The following is a 16,096-nucleotide window of genomic DNA, read 5'->3' on the forward strand; positions in this document are numbered from 1 at the left end:
TTTTTTTACTTTCTTTTCTTTTTCTTAATCTGTTTAAAATACATTCAGGAATTTCATTCCTTTAAGCTTTATTTTCAATTCTTCTATTTCTTCTTCTTTTTCTTCTTTCTTTCTTTCTTCTTTTAGTTTCTCTTTCTTTCTCTCTCTTTCTCTTTCTTTCTCTTTCTCTTTCTCTTTCTCTCACTCACTCACTCTAAATGCTTTTTAAATGAAATATTATCTCAAACCACCTCATATCTTTACTCCCTCAACACCTTCCTTTTATCACTTCACCAGCATGTTAACATGTTGCAGCTGCACATCAATTTCCTGGTTATTTATTTATTTATTTCTAATTTCTATCTTCTTTCTATCTATCTTCTTTCTTTCTTTCTTTCTTTCTTTCGATTTTTCCACTTCTCCTAAAGAAGCATGAAATGTGTGATGAATGATTTTAAAAAAGAATAAATAAAACCAGCACGCTTTGGGCAACATAAATAAGAAATGTGAAGTGCTAATGAAAAAAAAAAGTGTAAAAGGAAAAGTTTGAAAAAAAATGAAAAAAATGTGAAAATAGAGAAAAGAACATAAAATAAATTAAAAACGAAATAATAACAATAAAAATAAAGGAGAAAGAAATAAAGCGACGTGGCATGAGAAGCATAAACAGTATATTCTTTACAAGCATCAAAAACATTCTTCAAAACACATTTGAATGGAGAACAAGAAAAGCTAAGGCTTCTCCTTTTTTGATTAACAAAGTTGTTTGATAAAAAACAGATGGAATAACATTTTCATTTCAAAAAAAGAAAATAACACCAACACCCAACTTAATTAACATCCTCGTTGAAATCAAATCCATCAAATGCTGCATCCATCTTCTCCCAGTTCTCATCCGAAATGTGTGGATGCACCGCTGGCGACCCTGGAGGCGTGTCATATGCCGGCTCTGCCAAAAACTCCTCATCCACAAACGACAAGTCCAAATCCCCCTTCGGAAGCCTCGGCACAAACGGGGAAGGGATCAGCTTCCTTCGCAATTTCGGGAAGGAAATGCCTTTGAATAGCGGGTGCTGCTTCAGCTGGTGCCCGCCCAGCACTCCGCGTGCACGCCGCTCGCGCCACAAGAAGTCGCTGTCGTCTTCAGAACTTCCACTCTCACTCTGCTCTTTCTCTCCTTCACTGTTGCTGCTGCTTGTACTTGATGCAGAAGCTGAAGCAGAGGCAGCAGCAGCAGCATGAGCAGCCGCCGCCGCCGCACCTGCAGCGCCTGTTGTGCTTGTAGCACTTGCAGCATCCCTCTTCTGTGCCCTCAGCTTCCTCCTCTCTCTCCTCTCTCTCCTCCGCTTCTTCTTTTCGTTCCTCTGTTTTTCTTCCTCTGCTCTCCGGCGCGCCACATAAGAGATGCGCTCATAGCGTTCAGGTGGCAAAGAGCCCAGCCGATGTGAAGGCTCAGCAATGAGAAGGCGGCGGATGAAGTCTTGTGCCACTTCTGGAATGTATGATGGCATGGAATACTCACACTGAAGGGATGTGGAAAGAAGTGAAATTATTTGGGAGGGGAAGGGAGGGGAAGGGAGGGAGGGATAAAGGAAATTTGTTTATTTTATTAAAGAGAAGGAAAGAAGATAAAAGATTAGCATGTGAATTGAAGGAAGAAAAGTTGTTTGAAAAATGATCGATGGAAAAAGAAATGATCATTTCATTAATAAAAAGAAAGAAGAAAAGAAAGAAAGAAAAGAAAAGCACAAATAGCATTAATCAAAACATAAAGAAGAAAAAATAAATGAGCAAACAGCCAAAGTCTTTCTTCTCATTTCGAAAGGAGAATCAGCCACAAATGGATGATCACCCACAAGCATCACATAGAAAAGATAGCCAACATTCCACCAGTCAACAGCTTTTGTATACGGTCGTCCAAGCATAACCTCAGGAGCTATTAAAATAATGATGATGATGAAAAGACAGCAGGGATAAATAGAAAATATCAAGACAAGTTTAAAAAAAAAAAAAAAAGGGAAAACATTTTTTTTTTACAATTATATATGTGTAAATCATACCCATATATTCTTCAGTCCCGCAGTATGTTCCAGTCGTCGCTGCTTTCCTCTCCTTCCTCTCACCCGTCTTCGCCTCAGACGCTTCTCTCTCTCTGCGCGCTTTTGCCTTCTCAGCTCTTTTCGCTCTTCTTTCCTCTCTCTCTTTGATCTTCTGCTCAATCAGCCCTCTCTTCTCCTCGCTCTGCCTTCTCCTTTCCTGCCTGTTGTGCCTCAGCCGCTGCCACTTCTCGTCTCTTCCCTCTGCTCCTTCCCCAGCTTCATCATCGTCTTCGTCGCTGCTCTCGTCTTCCACCTCCTCTTCTTCCAGCTCCTCTGACCCTTCACTCTCGTCATCTTCCTCTTCTTCCAGAATCTTCGCCAGCCCAAAGTCAATCAGCATCACGTGCCCATCGCGCTGCAGCAGCACATTTTCGGGCTTGAGGTCGCGGTAGACAATGTGTTTGCGGTGCAGATGGTGGATCACATCGACTATTTCAGCAATCAGGAACCGCGCTACGTCTGGTTTGAATCGGATGTTTCTGAGAAAAATAAAGAGTGTGAAAAGAATAAGAATTATATGAAAAAAAAAATGTTTTTTTTGAATAAACATTTTGAAAAAAAAGGAATAACATTGTTGCAGAAAATCGAATAATTCAAGTCGCACAAAAACACAACCAAATATGATAATAAAAAAGAAAAAGAAGAAAGACAACTTCTTTTCACACCTTGTTAAATGAATAAACAGTTCCCCACCATTTGCATAATCTGTCACCATGTACAGCTTCTCGCTTGTCTGAAAAGCGTAATGCAGCCTCTCAATAAACATATGCTCAATTGTTGCCATCACTGTGCGCTCAGTGATTGTGTGCAACTGCTGCTGGTGTTTGAAAATATGAGACTTCTTTAAGATCTTCATTGCATAAATATGACCGTCGTATCCGTTCTTCGACTGCGCTGCAAACTCCGGAGTCTTCCTCACTTGCAGCACTTTCCCAAAGCTGCCTTTCCCAACACACGCCAGCAGCTCAAAATCTTTGACAGTGACTTTGTTAGCTTCGCGGGTGATTGAATGGCCTAGTGGAACAGCAGGCTGAGATGGAGGTGGAAGAACTGGTTCAGCTGATAGTATTCTAGCGATATGTTTGGGCTTTGCTCCAGGCATGGTCGGAGAAGGGCCGGATAGAGCTGTAGAGAAAGCTGATGAACCCACAAACGGAGAAGGCTTCAACGAAGATGAAGCAGAATCATCAGAAAGAGTTGAGCGAGAAGACGTTGTTGGAGGAGCAGTACCTGTATCGCCAGAAGCGTCCATTTGCTCAAATTCTCCATCGCTATCTGCATCAGCGACAAGCCATTCTTCTGGAGTGAATTGCTTCTCATCATCTTTAATTTCCTGAAATAAAAAAATATCAATAACAAATCAAAGTTAGTCGTTTGTTTTTTAAAGTTTTCAAAGCGTACAAATTGAGCTTTATCTTCTTTGTCTAGATATTTTCTTCCTATTTTTAGCGCATCTATAGTATCTAAAATAACTTTTAATTGATCCAAATTTTGCGCTTCAAATTTGTAGTTTACAATTGCAGAAATTGTAAATTCCATTGGATTTGATTTTAATTGTTTAACGCCAAGAATGGTGTCATTTTGCATCCATCTTTGGAGTGTATCACCCGTGAAATTTCGAATTCCATCATCGGACAAAGTTAGCTTTCTACTCTTCCTCTTTCCTGTTTGACTTATTTTTGTAACATCAAAAGAAGGCTGCTGAGATTGGTTGTTTTGCTTTCGAAGCGAAAATTTGTTTTGAAAAATAGTTGTACGTAATTTTGTTTGTGACATACAGATCTCATACCTTACTAAAAATATTCAAAGAATTTTTTTTTGTGAGAACAACTCAATAATGATTCAAATGATTTAATGAAAGAAGTTTTTTATCGAAGAAATTCATATTTTTCATTAGGCAGTGCTGAAAATTGTATTATTCAATAGAATAGAAGTTCGGAGATTTTAAAAATTCGAAATATTTGTTTTATTTTTTGAAAATAGTTTATTTATTTTCACAATTTTCGAAGTGCTATCCAATCATTTGAGATATAAAAATACTTTTTCAAAATATTTGTTTTTATTATTGTCTTTTGAAAATGAATTATTGACATGAGACTTAAGATTTCTCTTGTTCATGAATCCATCCATCTAGATGAAAAATGAGTTTTCAAAAACAAATGTCAAAATTATATCCGCAATATAAATAAACGTCATTTTTCGGATTTTTTCGCTGCCCTTAATAAAAAAAGAATAATAAAATTGGCTTTTTCCTGCTTTTTAGGAAATGTCAAAAACTGTCACAGTAACTTATGGTCCGAGATTGCTTTTGCTATATTGTTCTCGAAGATTATAAATTGTTTTAATTTTTATTCACATGTTTCTTTCGATAATTGAAAAAAACACGATTTGTGAATTTTTGCAAATTTTTTGTTGCTAAAGGACTTCGAAAAGCTAAAATAAATGCAACTCCAGGATTGCCAATGCAAGAATTGTTGCAAAAAGCGTGTTCAGAATTGTCTGTTCCAGTTTCAAATGCCCAATTATGCTTGAAAGGAAAGCCAATCGACATGTCAATGCCTTTTCGATTGACCGGAATCGCTTCTGGCGCAGTTTTAGAATTGAAATTTCAGAAAAGCGGTTATTTTTTTGAATTTAATTTTGAGAAAACATTTTTATCCAATGATTTTCACAATTTTTCAGACAAGTCACAAATATCTTTAGCACTTGCATATAATGGCCGTCGTTACATAGGCCAATTTAACCCTGCTTGTTCGCTGTGGGGAGTTCTTAAACTTTTTGAAAAAGGAACATTACTGAATCTAACAAGATATGTTGCACCAAATCCTGACATTGTAAGGCAAAGAGGAATAAGTAATGGAGGTAGCAGTGAACTATTTTGGTGGGAGCCTTCTGTTATATACATTCATAGAGAAGTTTGAAATTGATTTTTATTTGACAACACAATAAAATAATTTTTCACTTACATCATGTCGAATTGTTAAAAAAATTCAGATTAAAGGGATAAATGATTTGACAGATGCGACTCTATCTTCCCTTGGCATTTCCAGCGGATCTGCATCAATGAGATTAATGCATACTGCAACAATGAAGCATCTTGATGATGTAATAGATGAAATTGAAATAGGTTTGATAAAGATCATAATTAGAAATTCCGATATAATTTATTCTTTTGTAAGCTGACGTGATGTGGGCTTCTCTTCAGGACTCATTTGACAGAGCTGCACAGCAGCAGCAGCAGCAGCCACAGCCACAAAATCAGTCATCATCAGCACCAGCAAAGTCTCTTCCCACCAATCCTCCCAATCAAAGTTCGACTTCTTCTCAATCTCCTGCTTTTTCATCTCATCCATCTTCATCTGCACAACTCACTTCACTCTCGCAGACAAAACCCATTTCTGCTTCTGCTTCTGCTTCAACCTCCGCTTCTGTCTCTGTCTCTGTCTCTGCCTCTGCCTCTGCCTCTGCTTCTGCTTCTTCGACCAGCACACAACCTTCTTCTCCTCCGCTGTCATCAGTCAACCCATTCGCCGACATCACACTTGGCGAGCCAATTTCATTTCTCTCCGCATTCCGCGAAGAGCAGACACAGCCTGATCCCTTCTCTCCCATCAGCCAGGGCCCCATTCCTGGCTATCTTCCCACAGTGCCTACTGAAAGGAAGCCTTCTCCACTTGGCTCTCCTCTGAGTGGGCTGATGGGCAATGAGGAGATTTCGACATCTCTGCTGATGGAAGATAAAGATGAAAGATATGACTCACGTTCTGCACTCGAAAACGAAAAACCAGAGGTTAAAAGGGATAACGAGAGAAACGAGAGAAAAAGTGAACGAAAGATGGAAGAAGAGCGAAAAGGAGGAGAAAAAGAAGGAGAAGGAGAAGAAAACGAACGTATGGAGCCAAAAGTTGATGATGAATCAGCAGCATTTGACGCAGATGATGATTGGTTTCTCGGATTTGGAGACGAAGATGTGAGTCAGTTCAATGAAGCCGATGATTGGCTGCTTCAGGCAAGGGATGACTACAAACACAGGATGAAAGCTCCGAAGCTGAGTGGAGATGGAGATGAGTTCTTTTTTGGAGCATCTCCTGATGAAGAGTTGCTGCTCCCTTCGAAGACATCTCTAACTTCTCCTTCTGCTTCGACTCAGTCATATTATTCTGCTTCCACATCTTCCTTCTCCTCCTCCTCTTCTTCTTCTTCTTCCTCTATCTCAACAGCTACTTCAGCCAGCACATCTGCTTCACCCTCCGCCTCTTCTCGCATGAGCAGGCTGCCTCCTTCTCCTTTGTATCTTGTGGCGTCTCGTTCTGACCACGGCAGGATTATCTACCGCCCGCCCACGACTTCTGCCTCGCAGCTTTCTCGTTCTGTGGAGAAGGCCACAAAAGCAATGGGAGAGGCAGCGTATTCGCAGACAAAGGAGGAAAAGAACAGGTCGTATGCAAAGCTCGTTGATGACAATGCGAAGGCTTCGCAGATCTCGCTGAAGAAGTCTAACAGAAGAACAGAAACGGGGAATGGACTTGTTTGTCGCTTTAATTTCAATGATGTTTTTATTAATTTCAAATCTTCTTTGAAAAAATTCCTATCAATAATTGAATCTTATAAAACAATCTTTTCATTAATAATTGTTCTTGTCCATTCAAATTCAATTTATATTCTATTTTATTTTTTTTTTCTCTAGTCATCACTTCGTATTGTATTTCCAAATGGCTACACGATGGTTGGACTGTTCATTGCTCCGACGCATAAGATCAAAGATGTCGATCGGTGGGTGCAAGAGACACTTTATGACTGGAGATCACAGTTTACACTCAGTTTGCAATGATTCCTTCTTTGCTTATTCTTACTTTTGAATAAAACTTTTTTATTTTATGTTTCTTTTTGCTCTGAATGTGCTTGTCCGTTTTTATCATATCATTGTTGTTATTATTCATTCAGTTACAACTTTCCCAGTAACTCGCCTGACAAACAAGGAGATGACGCTAAAAGAAGCCAAACTGTATCCTTCTTCTGTGCTTTATTTCTCTTCAGACTCCTGTTCGGCAACCGCAACAGGACAGAAACAGCCCATTTCTCTTTCAGCCGACTTTGCCAGTCGGGCGCGCCCGCATCCGTCTGACACCACACTTCCCTCGTCCAACAAGAGCTCTTCCAAAAAAGACGCAACTGCACAAAAACCCGATCCACATCAAGGTGAAATGCCCTCAAGCGCAGAGGCATCGAAAAAGACGGAAAAGAAGCAGTCTGGAGGAAAGTTCTTTGAAAAGATGAGGAACAAAATGAAGGGCTGGGGGTACAACGAAGGGCAAACAGCGAGTTGATAGTAATTATTTTGGATATGTTTTGTTCGACTCCTGTTTCTGTTTCCAGAGAAAGTGTGAACATTAATAACTTTTTTCTGTTATGCATAATTTTGATTGAGTTAAAGCGTGAGTCATACTTATTTATAAGTCTGTATTATGTCTTTTTATTTATTTATTTATTTTCTTTTGTAAAATATTTTGCTTTTAATTCTGATTTTTCCTTTTATTTTGATTTCTGGCATACATTTGAGGTAAATTGTAAAGTTCTTTTTTATTTTGGAAATTACAAATAAGCAAAAATAAGCATTGGGATGAGGTAAATATGAGTCTGCAAAAATAAATGTTGAATGAATTTGAAATAACTTCAAAAAAATAGAACGAAAGAAAATCATTAAATTCGATTAAAACAACAAAATCTGACTAACACATGTTACAAGATGCTGAAAAAAGCAATTATAATTCATCACTCGCCGAAGGACGTTCGTTAAGCAGTGCATCATAATAGTCCCTGCGGATCATCAGTTCTTTTATAAGCGTGTCTTCCCTGCTGTAAGCCCCTGTTCCCATCAGCACTTCAATTTCTCTGCTGACTCTGGCTCTTTCTTCTTTCAGATCTGCTTCTTGGGGAATTACTTGCGGCCTTGCTATTCTCCTTCCAATAAGGCTGATAAAAGGCGCATAACCGTCTGGAAACACAAGAGGCGGTAAAGAAGATGGTGAATTAAAAGCGGCTGGGGTCGGATTATTCAATGAAGTGTGTGATTGAGCGCTCTGTTGATGATCTGGAGGAATAGATGATTGCTGTGATTGCTTGATTGATGAAGGTGTGGGTGTGGGTGTGGCAGAGTTTGAAGGCGGATGAAGTGAATGAAGTGAAGAACGGGAAGAGTGCCGAGACAGCGAAGGTTGTGAATTGTCAGAGGATGGAAAGCGATAAAATGAAGTTTGAGTCTCGTTTTCCGATGTGACGTGATCGTGTCGCAGTTTCGCTTGAAGTGAAGAGCGAGAACCCCGATCATCAGGAGAACCAGGGATGGTGGGGGGAGAAAGAGGAGTTTCTGGACGGAGAATTTGTGGTGAAGATTGAGATGAAGAAGAATGCTGTGAAAGTTGAGAACCAGAGGCTTTCTCAATGGATTCTCGAATTCGTTTCAATCGTAATTCTTCTGCTTCTAATTCTTGTTGCAAACGTTTCTATGTTTGAGTTGAAAAGAAAAAAAATGTGTACGTTAATAAAAAATAAAGTATAAATTTTTTTAATGAAGTGAAATGAATTATTTTTTCTTTGATATAAATTTTTTACAAGCCAGACCTGATGCGCTTCTTTTTCTTTGTCTATGGAAGAAAGAATAAGCTTTAACTGTTCTTCTGCTTTGTTCCTTGCATCTAATGCAGATTGTAGTAATTTTTCTCTTTGTTGAGTTTCGGCAACAAAATTAGCCTTTTGCGCTGAAAGATAACTTTCCCTATTAGATTCAAAATATTTTAAATATTGTTCTTGCTCAGTGATTTTACGATGAATTCTTTCTATGTCTTGTTGTATTGGATTCTTTTTTCGTTCAATTTGTGCTCGTTTTTCTTCTTGTTTCTTAAATTTTAAAAATTTTATAATTCAAAACAAACAGCGAAAAGAAAGTATAAGTTTCTATTTAAAAAAAATCATATAAGGCACACAATTTGTAAGTCCCTCAGCTTAGCTTGCGACTCAAGAACTCCTGCCGCTTTTTCTTTTTCAGTAAGATGAATAAGTTCTTGTTCCTTTTTTTGAAGAACATCCAATGCTAACTGATTTTTCGAAGTTAATTCAATTTTTGCATCCACCTCTGAAGTTAGTCGATTCAATTCTTCTTCTTTTGTTTTCTTTTCAGGTGCCCACATTTTCATATATTTTGTCAAAATGATAGTTTGTTGCTGTTTTAGTTCTTCATCAAATTGCAATGTTACTGCCTTCTTCCATGCTTCAATCTAAATAGATAAAGTATCATTTTTCGATGACAAATTACTAACATAAAAAAAAATACAATCAAATACCTGTAATGCGACATTGTACTCTGGAGAAAGCCTATCAACTGATTTCCCTTTTAATAAATGATAAATAGCATGTTGTACATTTTATTATCATTTCAAACCTTTTTGTTTTGCCATTTGAAGCAAAAACAATTTTCAAATGGAATTAATATTTATTACTGGATTTGATCAATTTTAAAAATTTTTAGAAAAAAATTTTAATGTTTGTCACTTGTCATATGTTTTGAAAATCAAAAATAATTTTATTGAACATATAATTAATGCTTTAATTTGAATTGTTAGCAAAAAATTTGATTTGGACAACAGAAAATAATTACTTTTCATAGTTCTTAATTTGCCTTTTATTAGAAAAAGATCATTTCCGATGCGTGCTGAAATATTTATTTTTCTTATTTTTCATTTTTATATATATTATTGCTCATTCAATGAAAAATGAATAAGTGGATTTATCTTTATTGCAAATTTTTGTAATTTTGAAAATACTTCAAGTTTGTTTTTTTGAGGCTGATAATGTAAATTTTGGTGATAAACTTTTATTTTTTTTGTTTTTGGCTCTTTTTTTCCTGTTCTCTTCTTTTATGGATAGTTAGTTTTCGAAAATATTTGTAAAAAGATGAAATAAAAAATAAAAACTTGAATATGAAATTTGTGATTCACATTTAATGAATTTTCAGAAAAACAACATCTTAAGAAATAAATCTCTGTGCTGAAATTGTAGTTATTTGTTTATCTATAGACTTCAAAAACCACATGTCTAAAATTTTTTGAAAAGTTCCTTTTGTTTAATTTTCAGGTCAAAATGGAAAATGAATATTTTCATCAAAATTTCATTCCAACTCTCAAAAATTCACCATTATGGAAATAATTGCATTAATAAACATTTGCTTCCATGCCAGTGAATTTTTGAGAGTTGGAATGAAATTTTGATGAAAATATTCAGTTTCCATTTTTACCTGAAAATCAAACAAAAGGAACTTTTCAAAAAAAAAGAGACATATTATGAAATACCATCGGTGGAAAAAGCGGTCGTTTGTGGGAAAAGCGGTAGTTGGAGGAACTGAAATAATGCAATTTTTCTACCCTGTTATTCTTTTGATATGGACTGAAGCATTTTGAATTTTGATAATTATTGCTTGTCGAACAGAAATATGAATAAATAAATGAAAAAAAGGTCTTAAACTTTATCATCAACAGCCTGTTTTTATATAAAAAAGAAATGTGAATTGGAAAAATAAGAGTAACGCAGTTCAGAAAAATAAATATCTTCATTTGAATCAACTTCAAAATAAAAATTGATACATTCAAATTGTTGTGGTTTCAATATCTGAATCGGATTCATCTTCAATTTTTCTCCTTTTTCTTGTTCTTAACTTTGTTTTCTGATCAAAAGTTAATGTTCACTCCTCTTCGTGAATGCAATTGATTTTGTTTCCGTAAACTTAATTATCAGCAATTCTTTTTTTTCGATGTCTTATTTTTCTTTTCTTCATTATCTCCGAACCTTTGTTTTCGTTTTGCTCAGCTTCTTCTTCTACTCCTTTTTCCTCGTTTGCAATTGCTTTTTCGTGTGTTATTTCCGTTTCCTTAATCTCAATCGCAGGTATTTGTTGACTTTTTTCTTTTAATTGTCGTTTTTATTTTGGAGAAAAAACTCCAAAAACGCTTTTCTTTAGATCTGTTGCGGACAAATTTGAAGAAGATGATGTTTTTGACGACAAAGCTGTGCCGCATTCTTTGGATAGCACAGGAGCAGCAGCAACAGGATGAACTCCAGTGTTTAAAAATGCAGATTTTATAACAGACGGAGAACTTGCAGCAGACAAAGCTTCTGGCAACACATCTGCCAAAGCTCTTCGGAAAGAAGAAGTCGTTAAATTTGTAGGTCTAACAAATGAATTTTGAAGAACAAGTATAAATCTTGAGAACACGCAATTGTCACACGGCTGTTAAAGGTGTGTCATATTCTGAGGAAAGGTTTCGATGATGATATTGTTATGATTAGCAAACGAAATAACCTCCGAATCAAAATGAGTACGGTGATTGTCCAATAATAACAGAGCTTCCTTTGATTAGACATTTTCAGTTTATTCGCTATCAGCGGAATCCATTTCTGAATCATGATAAATCGAAATGTTTCCGAATTTATCCAACCTAATGAAGAACCAATATAAAATATATTTGAAGATGATAAAAAAGAAAACTCTTGTGGAATCTTTTTTCGTGTGTATATTTATATATATGGAAGATGAGACCCGTCAGCACAAATGCAAACACATAAAGTCGCATTTTCGGTTTTTTGTTATGCGGGAGGAGAAGGCGGCGTTTGGTTTTTGAGGCAAACAATAAGCTTTTATGTTCCTTCTCCAATACGAACAGAAGATTCATCAAAGTTGTATATTTATGTCGAATCAATGTTGTTCGTTGTTATAATGGAAGACAACTTTTGGAACCATTCACGAATTGTTTCTGGTGATTGCGTACGGATTTTTGCAATTTCAATAGGCCTGGAAATGCATGCCTTTAATATTGAGCTTCTTTTTATGAGATCAAAGGCCTATTTCGAATTGACTTTTTTCCTTTCTTTGTCCCTTTCACAACTTGTATTTCAAACTTCCTGGATCTAAAAAAACAAAGCTATCAAAAAAATAAAAAGATCAATTCGCAAAACCATCGATTGAATGTACTTCACTCTGATAATTTTTTGTTCGGACAGCAGTGCGATGACTTGTTTTTCAACTCTTTCCAGTTGTTCACTTGTAATTATTGATGGGCGGCCAATTTTCCACACTTCCCGATTTGCTTTCATCGCCGCTATTCCTCTTTCCCATACACCGTTTGAAATAGCTTTGGATCCCACAGCAGTTTTCCACGTTGCATCATATTTCTTTTTTATTTCGAAGAACTTTTGTGATGGAGATAAATATTTTCGGAAGTCGGATGTAGCCATCAAACGATGAAGAATGTTTGGAGTGATTTTTTTTGTGGCGTCCATTATTATTCATTCGATCAAAAACTTTTTTGATAAAGTTTTATTTAAAAAGATCAAAATTTGTTTACAAACAGCTATTCCAGAATAAATCACATTATATTCAAGTTATTTCTTCTGATTATTCAATTCGATGAAGTATTATTGATAATAGCAGTTTGAACAAACTGCTGTTTAAATTACGAAGGTTCAGAGAACTTTTCTGTCTTATAACCAAAAGATAAATAAATAATATATCTCGTTGAACTTTCTCAGGTGTGAATGTTCTTATTCTTTTTAATTGAAATGTTTTTTTCCAAAAGACTCTTCTTTTCAAACTACTAGAACTACCGCTTTTCCCACCAACGACCGCTTTTTCCACCGATAGTGTCTTTCTTTTTAATCAAGATTTTCATAAGGTTTGGCATTCGTTTGCAATAGCGTTTCTGTTTTGTATTTATAAAAATATTTTTGTCCTGCTTCAAATCTTGTTCTTTTCCATTCATTTCTTCTTCACTTTTCACGCACTGACAGATACCAAAAAAAAACCTTTTAATGTTTATGAATTATGTTAATACTTTTCATACAATATAAATGTTTATTTTTATTGAAATTGGTTGTTATCTACACTGTTTTACATGACTTTTTTAAACAATTGTTGAGAATAAAAGTTTGATTGAGGATTGTTTGGAATCATTTCAACATAATGAATGGTATTTAAACAGAGCATTGTTAATTATTTGCTTTTATATTTTTGAAAAATTGCCTCATTTATTGTGTCCATTCTTCAATCAAAAAATCAAATATATAATGGTTGCTAATTAACTGATTATCCCTGTTATAATTTGGCAGCATTTGCTTTTTAAAGTATGAACTTTATGTGAGTCTTCAAATAAAATATATTTCATTCATGATATGTCTCAATTTTTTTGAAAAGTTCCTTTTGTTTAATTTTCAGGTCAAAATGGAAAATGAATATTTTCATCAAAATTTCATTCCAACTCTCAAAAATTCACCATTATGGAAATAATTGCATTAATAAACATTTGCTTCCATGCCAGTGAATTTTTGAGAGTTGGAATGAAATTTTGATGAAAATATTCATTTTCCATTTTGACCTGAAAATTAAACAAAAGGAACTTTTCAAAAAAATTGAGACATATTATAAGAAATGCTCCAGGAACTGAAGATTTGCACAGTTGATGAGCAGAAACAAAAATTTGAAAAAGTATTCAGTTTTCTTCCTGAAATAAATGGCAAAGAATTTAAGGCTATTTTTTCAAAAGAAATCTTTGAGGAAATTGAAACAATGATCGAAGAAAATATATTATCGCTCGAAAATTCTTTTTGTTTGCTGAAGAGATTTGGGTGTTGGAAAGTGCAAAAAGAAAAGTTTATTTTTGGTTTTTGTATGTCTTCGTTGAAAAAAAGATTTGAGAAGATGATCATTGAAGATGAGAAGAAGAAAGAACGAAAAAATGAAAAGATGCTAATTGATCTATGTGTGAAGTTTCGAACGTTTGGAGTTTACAGAACTTGTCAATTGCCTCCCAACGATTTACATGAAGTCTGTGTTAGTTTCCTTCTGAAAGTTGTTTTAAAGAAAATGAAAAATTCGGATGCACAAAGTGAAGTTGAAGAAGCATTATTGGCATTGAGTAATATTTGCGAGAATCACGTTTGTAAATTGTCATTTCATTATCTTTATTCAGATTTTGAATAATGTGTTAAAAAAGACTGTTTGCGAAAAATTGTTCTTGAAGGAGGTTGTTGATATCGTCAAGTATCATCAGGAGCATTACGATTTCACATATCTTGCTTATCAATCGATTTGGTATTTTCTTGCAAACAGATGTTGGAGAAGCTCTGAAGTTAAAAATGTGATTGTGAATGATCTGCATTTTGTAGAAGAAGCAATGCGAGTATTAGAAGAGCTGGAGAGATTCGTTGAATTGAGTAAAAGCAAAGAGAAAATATTTAGAAAGAAAGAAAAATCGTTTATTTTGAGATGAAACAAGACATTAAAAGATTGTTGTTCTATTTGTAGCATTTCAAATAGCGACTATGTGAAAATAATAAGAAGCATTGTTAGGTTGTGCAGAGCTGCTCAGGGTTACAATGGAAAGATAATAATTGGATACTATTTTGAATTTTTCCATTATTTTTCCCACCCAAAAAACGAAAACGCAGAAGGATTTTTAGAAAGTGGAGCTGTTGATTTTTTTTTAAAGGAACTTTTGCATCCAACGTTTGACCTTTTTGAAATACACTGTTGTTTTGTTGTCTTTTGGAAACTTTTAGAAAGTCTAAACAAAAGTGTGAATAAGAAAACAGATTGGGCAAAACTGAAGATTATTAAGAAGAAGTTATATAAAGTACAATAGGAAGAAGGATTTGAAGATTGCATCATTAGTTTCACCGGAGCATTTCTTCTTCAAATTTTAGGAATGTCCGTTCTGCTTTAGGATCCCAATAATTTTATTATATGTTACTGAATACCATTGGTGCCAAAACCGGGACCTTTCGCGAAACCCTGAACCATTCGCAATCCAGAAATAAAAAATAATCGCAATCAATACCTTTTTCCACTTTCAAAAAAAACATAATACAAATTCAAATAAAAAATACTCGAAGGATAAATGAAATTACATACACACCATTTTCTTGTATTGATATAATATCTCCATGAAAAACGTCATAAAATTTCCTGATATTTCAGAAACATCAAAGAAATTTTTGACGAAACAAAAACACACAGTGATAAAACAAAAAAGAAATAATATTTCATATGATTTTTCTTGATTTCACTTTGTGTTTTTTCAAAACGGATTTTTTATTGCTTCGATCAATTCCATAATGCGTTATGGAAAAAACTCAAACAAATATTTGCAAGTTGCAAAAAGTTATTACAAAATCTTGTTATAGAAAAATTAAATCTAGATCGCAAAAACTTTTTGAAGCAAAGAAAGAAATTCCAATTTCATGCAGAGAAGCTACGAAAGCGCAATTAATTTCTTAATCATCTTGGTTCCGTGCAAAAAAAGCAGAAAATAAAGGGCGAATTGTTGGAAGGATCAGTGTGAAACTTGCGATTTCTGATTCAGAATCGGAAATAATAGATAATCAGGTTTTATCGAAATTATCTGAACATGAAATAGTGGGAGTTTCAGATGTCCAATCAATGGTATTTCTATTTTATTGTTTGAAATTTTATTTATTTTCTTTATTTCAGTGCGTTGAGTTGAAGCAAAAAAGAATGGAGAGCGCAAACAAAGAGGTAACCTTTGATTAGAAATATGCTTACAAATTGTTGAAAAGAAGCGAAATCATTCACACTGCTGTCGCGAAACCGTTGGAAGCTGCAAAGATTATTGCACAATCACCAGAATCCATTAGAACATGGTTTGCTGATTTGGCTGACTTGGATAAAAAGTATAATATCGTTGGATCAGCCATTTTCAATTTTGACGAAACTTCTGTTCGATTTGGACAAGAAGCGTCAAAACTTTTTGTTTGCCTGAAGGATCAACTTCCTCCTTCACCTCCAGCTCCACAAAAGGTCTCGAATGCAACAATGTGTTTCTGTGTGTGTGCTGATGGCTCATGTTTGAATCATTATTTGCTCTGGCCAAACAGGTCGATCCCTGACGAGTTTTCGAATTTTCCTTCATTTTCCATCAAATATCTTTACGCAAGCTCCGGATGGATCACAAACG

At 35.1% G+C, this 16,096-nt stretch overlaps 3 protein-coding genes across 3 annotated transcripts; 1 reads left to right on the forward strand and 2 right to left on the reverse strand.

The window, feature by feature from the left end:
• Nucleotides 1-448: 448 nt before the first annotated feature.
• On the reverse strand, nucleotides 449-3,665 carry MONOS_5844 (putative RAC-beta serine; the record flags this gene model as incomplete). Its single annotated transcript, XM_067876027.1, has 5 exons — nucleotides 449-1,502; nucleotides 1,776-1,915; nucleotides 2,040-2,557; nucleotides 2,744-3,411; nucleotides 3,480-3,665. The coding sequence occupies 5 exons, from the start codon at nucleotides 3,663-3,665 to the stop codon at nucleotides 810-812; spliced, it is 2,205 nt and encodes a 734-aa protein (XP_067731233.1). The 3' UTR covers nucleotides 449-809.
• A 679-nt stretch (nucleotides 3,666-4,344) lies between these two features.
• MONOS_5843 (putative UBX domain-containing protein 1 B (Ubx1B)) lies at nucleotides 4,345-7,697 on the forward strand (the record flags this gene model as incomplete). The annotated part of the gene is made up of 7 exons (XM_067876026.1): nucleotides 4,345-4,372; nucleotides 4,500-4,697; nucleotides 4,761-4,993; nucleotides 5,073-5,205; nucleotides 5,258-6,606; nucleotides 6,766-6,898; nucleotides 7,023-7,697. 7 exons carry the CDS (start codon nucleotides 4,345-4,347, stop codon nucleotides 7,403-7,405), a joined length of 2,457 nt encoding a protein of 818 aa, XP_067731234.1. The 3' UTR covers nucleotides 7,406-7,697.
• Nucleotides 7,698-7,840: 143 nt separating this feature from the next.
• MONOS_5842 (uncharacterized protein) lies at nucleotides 7,841-9,532 on the reverse strand (the record flags this gene model as incomplete). Its single annotated transcript, XM_067876025.1, has 5 exons — nucleotides 7,841-8,581; nucleotides 8,700-8,975; nucleotides 9,062-9,352; nucleotides 9,419-9,465; nucleotides 9,517-9,532. 5 exons carry the CDS (start codon nucleotides 9,530-9,532, stop codon nucleotides 7,841-7,843), a joined length of 1,371 nt encoding a protein of 456 aa, XP_067731235.1.
• Between the last annotated feature and the right edge of the window lie 6,564 nt (nucleotides 9,533-16,096).

The sequence above is a fragment of the Monocercomonoides exilis genome, assembly GCF_001643675.1.
Source record: "Monocercomonoides exilis strain PA203 chromosome Unknown scaffold12-1864167, whole genome shotgun sequence".
Taxonomy (NCBI): domain Eukaryota; phylum Preaxostyla; order Oxymonadida; family Polymastigidae; genus Monocercomonoides; species Monocercomonoides exilis.